The sequence below is a fragment of the Apteryx rowi genome, unplaced genomic scaffold (genome assembly GCF_003343035.1).
Source record: "Apteryx rowi isolate R43461 unplaced genomic scaffold, aptRow1 scaffold_30, whole genome shotgun sequence".
NCBI classification, from domain to species: Eukaryota; Metazoa; Chordata; class Aves; order Apterygiformes; family Apterygidae; genus Apteryx; species Apteryx rowi.
Window position 1 is genome coordinate 3,015,510 of NW_020449419.1, and position 19,987 is coordinate 3,035,496.

The window sequence follows — 19,987 nt, forward strand, 5'->3', positions numbered from 1 at the left end:
AGACAGCAGGTGAAAGAAGTCAAAGGTGCAAGATAAATTGGGTTTGTTACAGGAGCTGTAATTTATCACCATGATATTGTCAACACAAATGTAGAGAGTTATATATAAATTTAATAAAACAACTGCTATATTGCATCTATTATCCTGGAGTCAAATTTGGTTACCTTTTCCTCTTTGAGCAGAACCTTCTTCTGCAAATAATCCCACTGAATCTGGTCATTTGTATTTTAAAAGACTGCCTATATTATCTTACATCCTGTATTATCTTACATGCAAATAATACTATAAACAACAAGGCATATCAAAATATTGAGAACATAAAATTACACATTGAAGGTGAGAAGYGAAATGTTATACAATTCCCTAGAGGCAGCAGTTCCTTCCAATGTTCAACAAAGAAATGCACGTAGTTGAAGCAGTGAGAGCTCTAGTTAAGCAAAATACAAATAAACATGAGAGATATCTCTCTCTCCCTGAAAAACGCACAATTAAAGTGCCATTGTCCCCTCCATTCACCTGTGAAAACTGTTTGGGGGTTGTAAGAGTGAAGGAGGAGTGGGGGAGAAGAGAAAAGCAGTCACTGAAAATAAGCAGAATATTTTATTAGAGAGTTATCTCCTTCTCACAAGAATGAGTGTTCAAATGGATAATACATTTCTGTGAAATCCAGGTTTTCAGCTTCCTGTTAAGAAGGGACTCTTACCTTATAGGATTATCCATCCTTGATACAGTGAGAAAAGCTGCTAAGTTAGCTGTGTAGGATGAGCACACGATAAGGGTGAAGAGCCACCAGCTGCCCATTACAATGCGCATAGCCACAGAATTGACAGTAGATTCACTCCCTGCAAGTAGAGGAAACACAGGTCTCAGGAATGTCCCTATTTGATCACCCCATGTGTGGCCTGCTGTGTTAAACTTTGTTGGAATAACCCCTCTGCCTCTTCGTTTCCCTTTCGGCCTTCAGGAAGAGACTACCTTTTCACTGTGAGCAAAGCACTACTTCTGTTAAGACTACTATTTTACAAAAATTTTCTCCAGTCAACCTCTTGCCCTGGATACTGTCCTAGAAAAATGTCTTTGAAAAAAATTCCCCTCAATCATTATTCAGGACCAATTTTTCAGAACATCAATAATATTCTGAATAAAGAAAGTTTAATGGTAAAGCAGTACTAATGTGCAGGAGTTAAATCATTACAGTGTTCAGAATTTAGTTAATGTTCCAGTTTCAATGGATATTTTAAATTCTGAAAAAGACACAAAACCGTTCAATGGTTTGTGTGTTATCTGTGCTGTATTTACATCTATAAATACTGTAGCATTAGTGCCATTATTTGTTACACTTTCCTACATTTCAAACATTAAGATTTCTCTTTTGAGCAAGCTTCAAACACAGTTATGCTTGGACTTTGTTAGAGACCAAACTTTACAGCTGGTACTAGTTACTGTAGTGTATGTTTACGGTAATTTTATTTTACCTTTATTTTACTTAAACCCACTAGGGATGCCACCTCAAGTGAGATGAAGGGCCAAGTTTTTTAGCAGTATTGCAATTTGGAGTTTCCAGACGAAGCTTTAGAAGCTTGCAACCACAATGTGCAATAAACAAAAAAGGTAGAAAAAAGTTAACAAATGCTCCTTATGTTAGCATTCAGCTAAACTGCCTTTAAAGAATACTATTAGTATTACAGTTATGGGGTGAAAACTATATGGGCAGATTTTGCAAAAAATTACACACAAAAATAACTTTGGCAATGGTTGTGACACACATGAATTTCAATAGGCTTAGTCCTATGTCTACAGATACCTGAAGTGCAAACTTAGTTACATGGCTATGAATCATTTTGCTATTTGGGTCAAAGAAATATTAATTCAAAAATGTGTACATTTATAAAACTAAACTTAAATTATTGGAAAAGGTGCTGGTTTTTGAGTTAGAGAAGTACTCTAATGTAGCTCTGTAGTTTAACTATCAGGTGATCTTTTTCACAAGGTAGAAATGTTTGTAGAAAGCAGTTTTATTTTACTAGACTTGCTGAGAGACAGAAAAACAGATCATAACCCCCAAAACTTACCTCCTCCTTACCACTTTTCATCTGCTAGGTTAATAAAACATACTACCTCCTTGTATAAGCCTAGCTTCTCTTTCATTTTGAGAGCATTTTGGCCAAGCCTAGCATGTCCTAAACAGCTTTATCCAAGACAGAAAACTTCTGAATGTGGTTTTATAAGAGACTAGGTACCTTGCTGTACAAAGGCGCCATACACCACCCAAATGGCACTGTGAAGAGTGGAGGAAGCCGAAGGGCTTGGCTGGGAAGAGTTCTGAGCCCTGACAGCCTGGATCCGGTTCAAGACAAATATCAAGACGCCAACTATAGGGATAGCTGCAGCAATGCAAGCCCACACCGCAAAGTCAAAAGGAGCAAAGAGAGAGAAGATGTTGATTTTTTCTTCGGGCTTTTTGATTAAGATCCCCACTGAATAATCCATGTAACGCTTGCTGAAGTCCACAACACTCTCGCGTTCTGGTGTTATTGTGATGGCTGAGATTGCTAGGTCAGCTCTCTGTGAGAGAAATGCAACAGGTCAGATTTCTTCCTTTCATGAATTCCGCCAGTGTGAGCCTTAAGGGGACCTTTTTTTTTTTTTTTTTTTTTTTTTTAAGGCAAGTGGTTCCATGCATTTCTTTCTGTAGCCTAACATGTTTAGATGAACTAAAATAAAATCAGAAACAGTTTCATCATTCAGACATTAATTACTGAACTGGTTCTAAGCAGAATATTGAAATGTAACTTGTGAAAGCACTGTAGAACAGGAAGAGTCACACTCTATATATGTGTATATATATGTATAGTTATCTAACCTTCATGCCTCACTCATTTTCCAAAGAGTGCCTAAAACTCCAAGCCATATTTACCTGGTGCATTGCAAGGAATAAGAAATACACACCATTTATATTTATTATAGTTGTATCAATGCTTCTTTTACTCTATTATTATTCCAAGATTACTTAAAAAATATCCATATTCCTTTTCCATGCAAACTTTATTTAGCTTGTGTATTCAGTAGCAACTTGTGTAGAGCTAGTATTTGCAGCTCTACTTGGCAGGTTGCCAACTTTCCGTATTCATGAAAGGATTTCATATGCCAATGGGGGAAGATTTTATTTGTTTTTCATAATGAATAATGTGCTTGCAAAAACTAATAACTGGAGGAATGCACCAAAGGCAACTTAGCTCTGGAAACTGCTTTGACCTCAACATTTAAAGTGAGTAGGTTTTACACTGAGAAGCTCCTTTAAGAGTATGCAAACTTAATGAAAGATAAAATTGTGATTACTAAATAAGATTCTCAAATCTTTTGGAGAGCTGCAATTAGATTTTGAATATTTTTCTATCTTAATAAAAACAGTTCTCTTAAAAAATGTATTTCTGTTTTGTATCTCTGCATTTTGTTGGGAAAACAGGACCAGTGTTAGGTGAATGAGGTCTGCTTTGAAAACCTTTGGAGTCAGCAGAAAGACTAGTAGCAAAAATACCATTATCAATACTTTGTTACTTCAAAGAAAGCAATTTCCAAAGAAATTTCACAGGATTTCTTACTAGATTTTCAAATCAATGAAATTCAAAAAGCTTATATCAAGGTAAAATAAGTAGAATATTCTTTATATTTCCTAGCACCAACTGAGAATATCCCATTACCACATGCATGTTTGCTATTGCTTTAATTGCTTTTATTTCTTCCTAAACATCTACTTACCAGATACTGAGACGCCTACTTACTAGGTAATGAGAAAGCTTTTACTTTCAGTAATAACTCCACTGCAGAAGAGTAACCTTTTCTATAAAGGGCAACAACATGAAATATTAATTCTTTTGATTCTCCTCCTTTGATTAACTTTTGTCCCATGTCAGATACTGAGAACATGAACAAAATACATTCTAATTTCACTCTCCTGGAGATTGTAAGTTATGGACTCTCCCATTTACTTCAAAGGTGTTCACTTAACTTACTCCTGATTTACAAGCCTGTAATTAAGTAAAAAAATCTGGTCCTCTCTGTTTTAAATGAATAAATAATCTTGAAATCAATTTAAATTCTGGTTCTTCAAAACACTTCTTTACAGCATATTACAAGGGACACATTTCCTGTTTTGGAGTCAAACAGTTGATTATTATCAAACGCATTGCCACAAAGAAGGTGACCCAAAGAAAGTCATACCTATGAAGTAGCAAAGACGTAATGATGAAAAATAGTAATAATAGCAAGGAAAATCTGAAGAACACCTATTTCTTTCTCTGCGTTCTGCACTCATTCACTCAAACACACATACATGCCCTCCCTTTTCATACTGACAGCTATACACACACAGACTTGCACTCATAATTTATGCTGATATCAACTGGGAGTAAATAGAACAACAGACTGTAGTTCTTATCCTATATAGAGGGTCTTAAAGTGCACAGTTCAGACCATACTCAAATCACGTGCAGCTCAGAAGTCTTTTGAATTGAAGCTTTGATCCTAATTCAGTCTCTTGGAATTTGGAATAGAGGAAGGGGAGAATTTCAACAGCTCTCTCAAAAACCTTTGATGCCCTACTCTGTTTGAAGAGTCTGTTTTTCATGCAGCTTCTCCTCTGTGTACCTTGTTAATGAGTTCTCCAATCATGCCATTCCAGGAGCTGTTTTGGAGCTGCTGTCCGTATTTACCATCAGGAGCTTGATATATCTCATACTTGAAGCCCAGATTTTTGGCAAGTGCATCCAGGACATCAATGGAAAATCCTTTATATCGTTTTGGTTGCCCAAGTATGTTCTCCGCCACCATCACAAAAGGTTCTTCCTGAGAACAAAACAATATCGAAGCCGATACCTGAAACAAGTTCGTCAGTGTGTCTGCTTAGTAAAAGTGATGTTTCCTGAGTTAACTCTGGACAGCCTAGGGCAGACTTCTGAGACAGTTGCAACCTCCTGAAGCAACAGCTGTAAGCCAGGCAGGATACCACAGGCATCCCAAACGGCACCAGACACCAGTGCTTCAGCAGCTGAAGGGCAGGTCCACAGTTCATGAGAAGAGGCAGACCCTCCAGAGGACAATTAGTCCCTCCATGGCAGCTTCCCACTGTCTGCAGGCTGAATTGCCCTCTGGAAACACCTGCCTCTTCTCATGGACAATAAAGAGGGCATGGACACATACCATAGTGTCCTAACTAACTGTCTAGGATACAGATATGTAAGTTAAGCAAGTGAGTCCTAGATAGGAACATTACTACTGTGCATCTCAGAGCATATGAGATTTAGAAAGTCATCTTTTACAGACAATGATTAATCTTTTTTCCAGGATACCTACTGAAATAGGAGCTAAAAATGCTGCATTTTGTGATTATTTATGATTTTGAAAATTGAAAGAATAGTCCTCAGGGGCACTGGTTCTTGGTGTGTTTTATAAAAGTACATTTTGGAAGCAAACAGCATTTGGGGGTATGTTTTCTGTCAGATGTGGGATTCCTACTATCCTGTCAGGGAAAGCCAGGGCTGCTGGCTTCACAGCCACTGTAACTGGCCACATAGACAAAGTGGTACTGTCATTCTCTTAGACTGGCTCTGCTCACCTCCCATCTAAGCTAGGGCATAACCTCACTTGTTACCAGACTGAGGAAAGAAAACCTGGGGGTGAGCGGAGGAGGGGAGTGCCTTTATGAGCTCATACAGCACCTCCTATTTGAACCTTGATCCAGTCAAAGAGGGAGAAAAAAAACCACAAAAGACACTATAGCCTGTAATCAGCAAAGTATACTATAATTCAGGCAGAAATGCAGTCAAAATTTAATTTATTCCCAATTTAGCATTTAGCTGACAGGAGCTCTGTTACCACCCAGGACAGTAACAGACAGGAGTCCCAACAGCATAATGATTTTTTGGAAAGACTGTGTCTTTCTAAAAGACACAGTTTATCTTAACTGAAAGTTATGAGCTTGATGGAGGAAACAATTAAATTTTACAGCCTGCAGTGTACAAGAGCCAAGATTAGATTATCATAATTGGCCCATCTGATCTTAAAAATCCATGAAACACTAGAAACTGCATATCTGAGAGTGCTGTATCTGAAATTTGTCCCACTTGTGCCTTGTGCTGGTTCGATGCCCAGTATGAATTTTGATGCAGAAAAAAAGCATAAGCAAATACACACAGGCTCTGCATCTCTGACTGTCTGCAGATTCACATAAACTAATAAAAGGCCATCATCTATCTTCCTTGCTTATGTAACTGATCATGCAAAAATGCAGAATTGAAAATGATAGGGAAAAATACTGAGGGAAGCACCCAAAATATTCAGTCATATCCTTTCTATTTTGAGCATTTTGTTTCCTGAACTCAAATAGGATCATACCAAGACAGTCACCACTTTCAGTGTCAATCCTTGTAAGTCACTGCCCAGACGTCGTTCTTGTAGGCTGCCGTTCAGTCCTTTTTCAGAGTCCCACGTTGCCAACTAGAACAGAAAGCACAGTGCGTCTGAAGGACTGTTAGGCAGAAATCCTTTAATATTTACATAAACATTTAACAGTAGCTTGACTGAATCCAGTATTTATATAGAGAAGATGAGAAGTTTTTTGCTTTTTTTTAAACACAGAATCAGAGAGATTCAGAGGACAGACGTAAACAAGTACTTTGCCTGAATGAATTTTCATCAATGCCTGTCACATAACTGCTCTATTATCTGTAGTCTTAGTCATATTATTTCAGTTAGATCACTTTGATATGACTTTTCTCTCTTGTAAGTTTATACTGCTTGACAGTCCTCAGCATTATCTGTGGTCTCACCGTCCCATATTTCCCTCTCTGATCCCCTTCTACTTTTCAAATCATTCCCTACTGCATATCAAAGACCAACCTTTTCCCCAGCTGCACAACGTTCCCGCTCCTGATAGTTATAAATCCTTGACACAGATTCTATGGTGTCAAACTGTCTCCTCTTCTATCTCGGACTTTTTTCAGATCCTATCTTCTCTCTTCTTGGCCTACTTCTACCTCATCAGTAAAACGACAACAGCTCTTCCTCTCAAGCTCCAAGGCTCCCGATGATCAAATATCTCATAACCTCTGCCAATGCTAGATGCACCTGCTAGTTGCAGCCTGATATATATTTTCATAATACCTCCATGAAACATTATGTCTAAATATTTTGTTTTTCAATTAAACGTATCACTTCAAAATCAATTTTACTACATTTTCTGAAAGGAAGCTCAACAAAAAGTCAATTTCAAGCGACCTCTCGATTATTCAAACTGAATATGCTCTTCAGCAGCAGCAGGTTTGAAGGCTTTTGCCTTCAAACAGAATCCATGGTGTCATTTTTTCTGAAGAGTAGTAAACAGTATTGAGTAAAAATTGTTGTTTTTTTTTTTCCAGCTCTAGTCTTAAGCACCAATACTACACTTACATCTGTGGAGGCAGTGATGTTAGCTGAAAGCATGCCCCTTAGAAAACAAACATAGTCTAAGATCTGTGAAATGTGGCTTCTTCCTGCCAGAAGCTAATTTCCATGTAACGAGTCAAAACCTTCTTGGAAATAACTTATTTCACTGAAAATGCCTATGGCTAAATGTCCTACATGATTTACTTCTATGACTTCAGTTTCATCCTAAAGTCTCAAAAGTCAAAGCAACAAATAAAATGCGATGGGAGAGATCTGCATGGTTTTATTTTTATTTTGTTTCACTAAACCAATAAACAGGGAACTGGAACAGGAAAAATCAGTGAATGTTCAGACATGACAACTATCACAGATGTAAAACTGATGAAAATTATTCTATAGTCACTGTAAATCTTCAAAGCTGAGACACAGGTAAGGACAGAATTAAGCTACGTCTGTTTTTATTCAGCTGACCTGGAGGACAGAAGAGGAGAATGACGGAGTAGTATTAAGCTTTCTAATGACACTCCTGAAAGCAAAGCTATCTAGATATGAAGACTGAAAACTCTCACCCTGGGAGGTCAGTTCGGAGTGGCAAATGAACTTCTGTACATAAACGTGTTTGCAGCAATATCAGGTAGATACATACAGCCATGTTATTTTTTTAAATTCAAAATCAGTCACTTGGTCTGAATACGTCCAAATTTTTCTTAAGTTTTGCCATTTCTAAAAAAAATTGACCAATTCTTCGGCTGACGTAAATCAATATGGTTCAACAGAGGTCAAAGACTGAATAGCTGTGTGCGGTACATATTTTGTCTGGAAGCAGTGAAGAATGTTACACTGTCTAAGCTTCTTTCAGCTCTCCCAGTAAGTGTATGATAAAGATACATTCGTAGTTTTGGCCAGAATGGCTCGCGCTAGCTACAGAAGATGATTAAATCTATTTGAAAATAGGAAACGAAACACATCTGTTTATTACTTTGTCACCTCTGGACTGACATTTCACTTCCTTCTCCCACTCCTTTTCCCTTCAACAACTCTATTTGATTTCATATCAAGACATTAAACTTTTGAATAACTTGCATTTTGCATTTCATGTCAACAACAGGAATCCCTTAAAGCAGCTGAAAATTTTGTTCAAAAGGAGAAAAACAAAGATTCCCTTTATATGTAGGAGGGCGAGGTGTGAGGAGAAGGGAGCCTATTTCACTTCAGCACTGAACTCCATAGCATTCGGCATTGAGACATAATTTTTTCAGTCTCTAAAATGCAAATGATGCAGATAAGGTTGACAAATGGAACATGCAGAAAACCTTTTCCAGAAGGGATATTTCCTTTGAATCTTTGTGCTTCAGGACATTTCATTTGTTCAGAAGTGTGCCAATTTTGACTTCCACTTCCTGCAGACAGAGTTTTGTTTATAGGACTGATGCATTTACAGATACGTACACCAATTTGTGACAGCTGACCTGTCAAGATCAGTGCGCGAGAAACTAATTTCCAGCACTGTTAAACAAAACAAGTGCTGCTGTTACTTGATAAGACTGTTAGAGTTTCATTCTTTGCAGAAATAAGCGCCAGGTTCCTACCAGAACTCTGAAGCCAAAGGTTATACAACAATCATCAGCTGATGGGAGATACAGGGCTTTTAAATCTGATTATGGCAAACAACTACTTGCAGGATAAGCACTTGTAGGATATATTTCATAAATCGTGGTCTCTGGAAAAAATATTTTTATGGCAGTCTGTGGTTTTTTTTATACTCAAGTTATGGGGTTATGGGAGATCAGATTTCGAAAAAAGCTACTTTATTAAAGCTTTTCAACTTAAACCTACCTAGCTCCTCTTTCTGAAATAGCCATATTACTGGCAATCCTATAGTTCTAGCCATAAAACAGATGCTCCATCATCCTCTACAGTCAAACCAGAGGAAACAGCCGTGAAATCCAGACAAAAAGGTAATTTCTTGGAAAATTTTGGCTCAAGACATGCTTCTGATCTTTACCAATATTTACTGCATTTTTCAACCAGAATAATAAGAAAAAGCTTGGAAACAGAAAGTGACAATTTTAGCAGTCTGCAACCTCTGCAAACAATATCTGGCTCTAAACACACATGCTTACATAAGCGAAACAATCACATGGCTATCCAATCTGGGAATGTCTTCTCCATCTGGGATGCCTTATGTCACCTGCTGTGATTTCCTCCCCCCAAAAAATGCTGAAATCTATCAGGACCTCCAGAGAAAACTTGAGGTCGGTGCAACTTTGGGGTCTCTGAGCTCCCATCAGCAAGGCAGAAGCCAAATTCCACAAAAGCGTTTCACGACTTTGTTACTGATGTGACCCCTGGCTGCCCCACACTTTACTCAAACTATTCAGTTCCTCAAGGGAGATCACACTGAGAGGTCATCATGAACCTCCATGTATTTATTACACACCTGTTTATGTACAAAGCATGTGTGTTCGTGTTGCACCATAATTACATATTCCTTGAATCAGGAACTTTTATTTGTCTCCCCTGTGAATGCTGGCAGCACTGGACTACATGAAGGGTCTGTCTCAGGCCCAAACAAATGAGGATGAAAATTATCCCAAACATATAGTAATTATAGCTGAAAGCTGACATTAGCATAAAAAGTGAATATTTAATGTTTACACCACAACAATGAATATTTATATCTACAATATTTAAGTTTATGATGGAGTAATAACTGTCAAAATAATGTATGCCACTGCTATGTAACTCCATTTTATGTATGACATCATCTTAAATATGATCTAATTTTCAAGGAAAACGTGGTTCCCTTAGGTAATAAAACAGGATAATATTTTAGCAGACATATAGTAATGTTTGAAAGGGTTACGATCAATCCAAATCATACTTCTTCTACCTTACCAAAAACTGAAAACTTTTGTTTGGTGACTCTTTGGAGCTGAGATTATACTATTCAAGCAAATTAAATTTGGGAACCCCTGCCTTGAAACCTGGAGAACTTCTGACAGAGTGATGAAGAGCCAGAGAGAGCGAGGCAGCTGGTTCTTTTGACATGAGACAGGGATACCTCTATCAACCCAAAGGACGTTTCCTGTGAACGTGAAAGCTGTTCTGTGTACAGAGTCAAATAAATCAATCTATGCCACTCACAATCAATCTGGCAATGCTTTTAGATTAAAATTGAACTGAAATGGATTTAATTTTGATGACAGCTTATGTTTTAAACTTTAAGTCAGTGTAATGTATAGCAAATATGATGTCCTTGTACCATGTACACATATGTTACATGTTGGGCCTGCTGACTCTCTTTGTCAGTCTTGCAGCATACGGCTAAACACTTACTGAAATGTTTAACACTATAAAAGGGGATCTTAAAGAAACATGCTAATTGACCCCCTCCCGCTCAAGAAAATTAAGGTTTAGAGGAGAAAAATATGAAATAAAACAGTAGCTAAATTAAATAAAGTGGAGCAAATTGGACATTCCTATGTTACAATCCTTAGAAAGGAGTAAAAGGAACTCTGTTTAAATACTAAAGCAAATATTTAAATGTAATACCAGTAGTCTTTTTTAAATGCAGTATATCAATAATCTAGAGAATTTGCTATCACTTAATATCATTCACAGCAAGGTGTTGGTAGGATTCACCAACAGATTGAATTGTACGTCCTTTTATAAGGAAGTATCAGGACTCACTGAAACAGCCTTTCCTTTTGTTATGCCTGGAGTTGCTTTGAAGGCATCAAAAACTTTTCATTTGAATACGGATCACAATTAAGCAAAATTAAAAAAAAAATCTGAATGATGCATTTGCATAGTTAATCCATAATTACATAAAACAGGATTAGGAACATAAAAAGGTATTGATTTTCATGCTTCTAAGCAAATCCAAACACTGACTGATATGATTTTTTTCTGTAACAGCAGCATGATTAGTAGCAACATTCTAAGATTTCTACTCCGGAACATGATCTTAAAGCCATTACTACAGACAAGATACTGGGCAAGACCACTAGCTGAACTGATTTAAGTTAGTAGTCTGTGTTCCAGCATAACCCTACCTTGCTTGCAGTGAAAGACCTTCAAGGGATCTTTTCCTAGAGGTTTATTCTATTCTGACATTCTGCATTCATTTGTATTAAAGATGCAGCCTGCTTCCAAACATCCACAGTGGGATTGGAATTCTTATAATTGGAATGTCAATATATTTGGACAAGTATAATCAGTCTATGGCAAGTTCTGCAACAAGGAAAAGAGAGGTGGATAACAGGCATATTTGACCTATGAAACATAATATAATCATGAGGACAATAAGCTTTGGTATGCCACCTGGAAGTAGTGCAGAAACAGAAGGTTCGATTCAGTAGTCTAAATATAGCCCTGTGTGCCACCTGAGGTGCCTTAGGGGCTGGGACATGGGACCAGCAGATATAACAAAAAATCTATAGAAGACTCRCGTCCTGGACCAGGAGCTGGAGGGCAGGATACTCTAAAGCCAAAAGGCATTTTATATCACGTCATGCATAAATTCAGGCAATTGAATTGAGCCCACAGTTTTCACTTGTTATGCATTAATGGGACTTACTGGGAAGGGAGCAAGAGGTAAATTCTTGAGTCAGCTTTTGTGATCTCTAGGTAGAAAAGTATCACAGTAGGTGAGGAACCCTGAGTGCCCAAACTCAGAAAAGAGACAGTAAAGCAACTCTTAGATATTGGGTTAGAAAAACATAAAATCCAATCATAAAAGACATCTGAGAAAAACTGTTAACAACATGTCAGCAGTAGTGAGGATAATAAGCAATTATTTAAAAAAGTAGTCTATCTCAGCAGCCACTGTGTTTTACACCCTTTGGGGTACCAAACCGGAGAAGGTGAACTGATTCCGGTCGTCACCTACATATACTTCTATTTTAGTTCAAGCACTTAGAACACACGTTTTACGTTTTACTGTGAGATTTAACAAAGTATTTAAATATTCTGAAATGCAGATATACATAATGCACCCTTCGAAATTTTTAAGCAGGTTAGGCCTCCTGAACAGCTACTTAAGTCACTTTTGTCTTCACCTTGAGAGCATCACTAGACACATATCTGTATCTTTGGACACCTAAAAACTAACCCAACCTTTCCAGTTTAATTCTAAGATAATATCCATCACCAATATGTTACATCACAGCTGTACAAAGGCACTGTATTGCTTGAAAGCACCTCGGTACCCTGAGAATATATATGAACACATAGCCCTCAGTTTGTTATTACAGRGCCACACAAGGATTGCAGTTGCTTTGTAAAACTTCAGAGCAGGGAAGGGAGATCATGAAAAGCTGCTCTTTCTCACTCCCAATACTTCAGCTAATGGCATCCTCCATCTCCTGAGACAGCAAGCCTTTTAAAAGCAATGACTAGCCAATATGTATGAAGAAATGGAGGATTAGGAGAGGGCTGACTCTCCTGGGGCTATCACGACTCTGATATACATCCTAGAGTACCCTGGTTTCCTGTGCAGGATAGTGAAGCACATTGACATGACTGTTGCTGCTTAAATGGGCCTTTACAGAAGTGAGGTCTTCAGAGAGAAGAATGCAGCTTATTCTGGTTTTAGTATTTTGCAAATTTATGGTGCCATACAAATGATAATAAAATATCTCTAGAGAATAATAGGAGGATGACCATTAAGCAGCAATACTTTATAATGAACCAGTCATTCTGGACAAACTTGACTGCTTTTTCAATAGTATTGCAAAATTAATAGAAAACAGAAATGAAGATGACAATATACTTTTATCTGAATTTGTTTTGTGTTTCATACAGGGTCTTATGAAGCCTCACCCAAGACAATTTGAATTAATTTCCTGAAAAAGGACAGTATCACATGATTTATAAGCTATCTCCTAAGCAACAATGAAGTGTGCTGTATGAAGATGAAGAGAGAGATCTTAAGGTAGCTTGGGGCCAATCAGGATTAAAATCTTATTTATTTAATAGTTTTATTAATGATTTGGAACAAGAAATAGACACAAATTACTAAAATCAAAATATTGAAAATGTAAAGATACCTCAAAATTGAGAAGCACTGCAAATTTAAGTCAGACTAGAACAGCGAGAAAAATAAATAGGAATGGTAAAAACAGACATAAAATAATAACATGCATCTTGCATAAAGAGAAGCAAACACTTCTGCAAAAGGAAGATACGAGAAATAGAGACACTTCAATGGAAGAAAGAAACAAGGAAATTAATGTTAAAAAAAAGTGTATGGTGAAAGCAGGCTGCAAATGGGTGAGGAGCATGCAGTACAGCACAGCTACAAAAGTGCCAGCATGATTACGAACTCCACACACAGCACTCATGTACTAGGCCTCACAGAGAGCAGTCACAACCTGGCTGTAAAGAGCAGACAGTCTTAATACTGTTTAGCATCAGTCTGAACAAGTTTTAGGCATGCTGGAAGAAAAGCAAGGGAGAACAGGACAATTACTAGGTTGGAGGAGCCAGTTTAGACAAGAAGAGTAAAAGAGGTAACTGAACATCTAAGCTAAGAATGATTAAGAAATTGGAAAATCAGACATGAAACTAGATATAAAAGAACAGAACTATTGCTGCAGACTGCTAATAATCTACAGCGAATCTTTCAAAAGGAATCCAATCCATTTCCTGGAAACATTCATTCATTTTCAATGAAGACTGTGAAACGAGAAATAGATAAGAGAAAAATTTGTCTGGGTATTTTTTAACAAAATAAATTTTCACGGGAAAAGTTTACTACATCCAAGAAATAAGCGCTTGTTGTGAAGGAAATCAAAGAACAGCCTGACAGCCTGGTGGTTCCTACATTTACCAGAGATATAGGACCATCAGAGTCAAACCTGTGTTTTGCATGATTCTAGGTTTCTCAGATTCCAGCCAAAGGTGACTAGGACACTCTCCACAAATGTGGAACAACTTGGTTCAAGTCCCGTAGGGCAGAGTTTAGACTGGGATCTTACTGTTTTTTCCACCTCCCAGGTGAGTCCACTGATCACCATCTTAAGGCTAGCTTGGCCATATTTATCTTTCATGAAGGTCAAAAGTACTGGCGTTGTCTTTATGAGGATGGCATAATTCCTGAAATTGAAAATCTAAAGTATTTTCTTCCCCAATAGAAAAATCCATTCAGTGGTGCTGAAATGAAGCCAGCGCTAGAATACAGCCAGGGAGCAACCATGCAAAAAGTGCACAGGAGCAATTTAAGGTCCCAGCCAACGATCACTTACAGATGTGCTGCGGCTTAGTAAACATACATAATACCAGTGAAGCCTGAGAGTTACTCTTACATAAATTTAATCGAGCATAGACCTAGAATAGAAAATAAAGAAAGTTCAAAAACACTGAAGGAGGGATTTGAATGGGAAAGAACAATTGACCTGAACTGACACTCAGTTCAGAAACAGATATATACCACTGCTCTTCCAAGAAGCAGTGCGAGATAAAAGGCAAATGCCTAGGATTAAGATACCACATGAAGACTGGCCTTGCAGCAGCATAATGCCCTTCAAATCATGTAAGCGAATTCATTCACAATTAAGAGAGAAGAGTACCATTAACTGAATCACCATGGATAATCCTGTGGAATTCTTATTTAAGATTTAAGAAAATACAAGTCTTCTCAAGTTGTGGGAACAAAATGTACTTCAGACAGAAGCTGCATAATAAAAAGCTGAAAATTTACACAGATTGGAATGTAAGTTTCAGGATAATTCAAAAGGCTTAAACACAATGAAAAGTGATAAAATTTAAATCAAAAGAAAATGTAGATTAGTGTCAGAAGCACGTTTTTGACATGTAAGATCAATTACAGTATTAAACCACTATCATCCAGAGAATAGGTAAGAGCCCAGAGAGTAGAGTCGGTCTCTCCATGGCATTTACAATAATTCATACATAAAAGATTTGGAAAGCCTAGAGGGAAAAACTACAACACCTAACTCAAAACTCTGAGGGTAGTTTAGGAGGACAGAGGATGACTTCAAACAGAGACTTTGGTAGAGGTATTTCAGCTTTAAAATTCTTCATTCTCTAGAAGCCTGTGTAAAAGTATCTATTCAGCTCTTGCTCTACAAATTCACTAGTTCCACTGCAAGCAATGATTTTGACCTCACCTAGCATTACACAGCAGTATCTTGCCCCACTGTATTTATGGTTCTTCACTGCAAAGAATATCAAATATTTTGAAGGGAGATGCAGTGATTTTCTTTATGCTTTTCATTAGCCAAAGCTCAGTTCAATTAAATGTAATGGTCATGTTCTCAAGAGCCAACTATTTTGCATATAACAGAGCTCTCTGCCATAAAGCAAGAATAGAAACATTATGCCTTATACTACTAATGTTGAAGAACCCAAATACATGCCTTTGTGTATATAGTAGCTATCCACAGTACCATGACTAAGGAATTTCACACAGAATTAAAGTAACAGCTTTCTGTAACCCTTACAGTTTTTATTGATGCAGCGTAAGACTTCTTCACATGCCTGTGGGGAATGTATCAGTATCATATACTTTGTGTTTTATATTAGGTATACATTATATTTTATATTATGTTGAATGACATAAATTTTTAATATTATCTTTTGGCTCAAATAAGATTAATAGGCAAAATGAGACATTACTGTGCCATCATGTCAGTGAAGTAGCACGCGATGCCAACTCAGGACTGTTTCTCTTTCCATGTTGTGATAGTTGTTGATGATCTTTGATCTGTTGCATAACACAGAGAAACACCTATATTCCACTGTGGCAAGCCTGAGCAAAACATGTTCAGGGCAGCAAATCTGCATGAAGTGGAAAAAGGAGCTGACAGCACATGACAAGATAAATGTAACCTGTTAATATTCATTATATTGAAGTATAAACAGGCCATCTCCAGCTCTAGTAGAATAAATTGCTTCAATTAATACTACTCTTTGAAGGAGCGTTGACAGCAACACACTGATAATAGTAAACAGAAGAAATTAGTGGGGGACGCTCCAGTAACATAGTACTGGAAAAGATATAGTATTAAATGAAACAATCATAGGAATGATGAAAACAATATGAAAAAGAATATTATGCTCTACTGATTTCTCTATTGAGTGCTGGCAAGTATTATTCTGTCCCCAAATTTTTGCATTTCATTTCCATAAGACAAAATCAAAATGCAAGGAAAGCAGTGTTCAAAATAAATTGGAACTATCTTCTCCCAGGATCTTGCAGGCTTTTCTCCTGTAAAACAGGAAGATAACCCCTACCCCTGCCCATTTGCACTCTTCCCACTTTTTGCAACTTTAAGATATGAATAACTTTCCATAGTGTAGCAATGCTGCTGTTGAATCAGATGGCTGAGTTGCTATAGCACAAGATGTACATGCAGTTCTTCTAAGGGTTGAATAAACTAATTTGTGAACGACTAAAACTGTCTAGAATCAGACACTTGCCAGGGGCATTGCAAATTGCCAATTGATATAAACAACCATGCCTCTAAGCATAATCTTAAAACTCACATAGAAACATAAAAGTTAGATCACAAAGTCCACATTGGATGTCGTAAGTGATCGGCTGAAAAACAATACAGCATAAGCTCCTTGCCACTAGGTTTACTATTTGGAAGACAAACAAACCCCTCCTCTTCCTTCTGCGGCTTTGAAAGCAAACAAAATTGCTGTCCAGTGAGAGATGGCAGTGCTGGAGTCTGAGCAGACTCCGAATGCTGCTGTCAAACAAACTGTATTCACGACTAGTCAGCTGTGGACAAAACTGAACCTATTCCCTCTGCCATTACTAATTATCTGTGGTTAATAAGGAAACAGATCTATTTCACACAGACAACAAATTATTTCCAAACCTTCCAAATGCTTTTTGGTGGGAAATTACTAGCTTTGAGAGCAGAACTACTCCTGTTATCTATGCAATAGTGAACTCAGACTCAGACTGTTTTGTAAACAAGAAGTTCATTGAAAAGTTGGATCTAACAACAAATACAAATTCATGTTGATTTTGTATAGGTTCTTATCCTGTTCTTTACAGCCTAACATCCAAGCATCTCCCTGTAGTGATGTATTAAGAGTTTAACTGAGGAGGAAAAGCAAGAGGGGACTGTGTAGTTGGAAAACTGTCAAAAACTGGTATCTTTTCTAATCACTCCACATGTGAGCTCCGCACTTATGCAATTAATTAAAACACTAGAACTGGTTATGCCAAAGCATCTGCTGTTTTTGGCAATTCGTTACTGGATTTCTTAGATAATATCTGAGCTGCATGCCTTCAACTTCTCACTATGCTTTCAAGAAACTCCTATGCTGTCTGCGTCTGCATTTTTAAAAATGCACCTGCATTTTTAAGAACAAGTGAACGGTTTGATGCCTGGCAGAGTCTTTTCTCATCTGAGGAAGAGACCACGATGTGATGGCACCAGCTTTAGACCTCTGAAGTTTGGCCATCAGCAATTCATTTCTGACTCCAGCTGACGGTACTGAGTCATCTAAAATGGAAGAAAAGTTCAGCCCACTCCTTGATACCACCTGTCACGCTTGCTGTCAACTCTTAATTGAAAAGCGCTCTTCTCACAAACTCTGGTTGCTTTGGAAAACCACAACAAGAGCAACTATATTTTGTGTTAAAAAATATTTCAAAATTGAAATTCTTACTATAACTCTCATTTGGAAAGTTCTGAGATTCAATTTTTTAGTTTTCCACTGAATTTGTATCCATTTGTTATTTTATTTCAATTTCACACCATTGCTGTTATCTAATTATCTCATGACATTTTAGTGGCAGCCTTGGAATAACCCTAAGGCCAGTTTTCTAGAGGAAAAGATGTTCTAGTTACATTTTAATTCAAGAGGTCTGGATTTACAAATGTAATACAAATCTAGAATACTGACACAAAGAGGTCAAAGTCTTAGATGACATGCTGCTACTTTAAAATGAAAATCTCACAATCTGATTAGTATTTTATGAGAAGTGCGGTCAAGAGAAGTATTTCTTCTTTGGGGACATAGGTAGCAGCTATAAATGCCAAAGTTTCCCTGCCGAAGAGTTTAAGTGAATTTTGACCAACACTGCTTATAGGCATTGGAGACCAGACCCATACCTATGGAATACTGGAATTCCTGTACTAAATTTAAAAGTTCAGTTTTCACATTTAATTATATTTCCTTTATTTTGGCCTTTACAACATGGCTCCATCTCTTTTTTTGTTGTTGTTGTTACTCGTGTTATGACATGGAAGGGTTTCAACATTTTCTGTAAATCTTTTCCCTCAACCACACAGAAAATAACTGAACAAAAAGACGTAACTTGGTCTTTGGTAATGGATCCATTACATTACCAAAGACCCAGAAACGCAAGGAATGTAGAAAGTGTTATTAAGGAAAGCGTGAATTTTCTTCTGTATAATGATGCATATTTAATGGTTTTAATTAACAAGCAGGCTGTTTTGATATGGTTTTCAAAAATACATTTATCCCTCTGGTTCTGTTACATACATACAGCAGGTTTTGTAAAGCAAATAAAATCAGCTTACTTACAAAGCCAATTATTCCCCTGCTATTCCATTAGCAGGGCATATAGAAGCATTTTATCCGCAGATATTATTATTTATATAAAATACATGCCAGTTGTTAAGCATTCACACGAAACGCAACAAAACGCTTTGCTGATCTTTCATTATTCCTCGGAAGGAAAACGAGGTAAGCGCGGAAACCGCTTTTCCAYGCTATTGCTTGCGGCGTTTTCCCCCCAGGTCAGGCGGAGGTTGGGGTGGTTTTGCAGCCTTTCCAAAACGCCGGAGGCCCGGAAGGCAGGAGCGATCTTCCCCCGGGGTGGACGGCGCGCGCGAGGCCCCCCAGAAGCGTTACGGGGAGCAGYGCCCTGCCCCGGCGGGTGGAAACAGACTGGCACGGCCCCGCCCCGCCCGGCCCCGCCCGGCGCGGCAGTTGGGCGGCTCCTTCCCTCCCCCTAACGGACGCCGCCTTGCGCCAGGCAAAACCCACCCCGCGCGCGTTACGCTTATTAAACTGTATCACCTACGGCTCTTCCAAGTACCTTTTAGATGAAGAAACTAAAGAAAAAAAATAAGGAAATACCAGAGTGACCAAAATCAGCCTATGGAAAACTGGCCTCAGAAAGCTTCCTGATAAAGTATTAAACCTTTATTTTAAATTGAGCTTAGCAGAGTTGCCTCAGAAATCTATTTTTTCTTCAATGTTGCATTTCAGCATTAAAATGCAGACGCAACTGAACACGGAAAAAGGACAGCAAATGTCACTTGCCAATAGAAACTGAATATATTTTGATAAGATATATTTAGAAAATGGAAAATAAATGTTTACCTACTAAATGCAGAGTAACATGTAGAATTATTTAATATTTCTTGGAAAAAGGAACTTTCATTCAGTAGAAAAAATGATAAAACCATCCATTACATTAGCTGGGAACTTTTCCTAAACCCTTCCCCTGCATAAGCAAAAGGTGCCACGTGTGAAGCAGGAAAGTACGAGCTCCCAGTAATCTCCCTTCTCTTACCAGTCTCAAAGGAAAATAAATTGTTGGTAT

At 37.7% G+C, this 19,987-nt stretch overlaps 1 protein-coding gene across 1 annotated transcript in view; it reads right to left on the reverse strand.

The window, feature by feature from the left end:
* GRID1 (glutamate ionotropic receptor delta type subunit 1) overlaps positions 1-19,987 on the reverse strand; it is a 555,021-nt gene that overhangs the window by 53,323 nt on the left and 481,711 nt on the right. Inside the window, exons 9-12 of the mRNA XM_026069970.1 lie at positions 6,394-6,495; positions 4,648-4,845; positions 2,241-2,565; positions 704-842 (exon numbers count right to left, since the gene is read on the reverse strand). Of these exons, the coding sequence (XP_025925755.1) occupies positions 704-842; positions 2,241-2,565; positions 4,648-4,845; positions 6,394-6,495 (764 nt within the window). The remainder of the gene's footprint in view (positions 1-703; positions 843-2,240; positions 2,566-4,647; positions 4,846-6,393; positions 6,496-19,987) is intronic.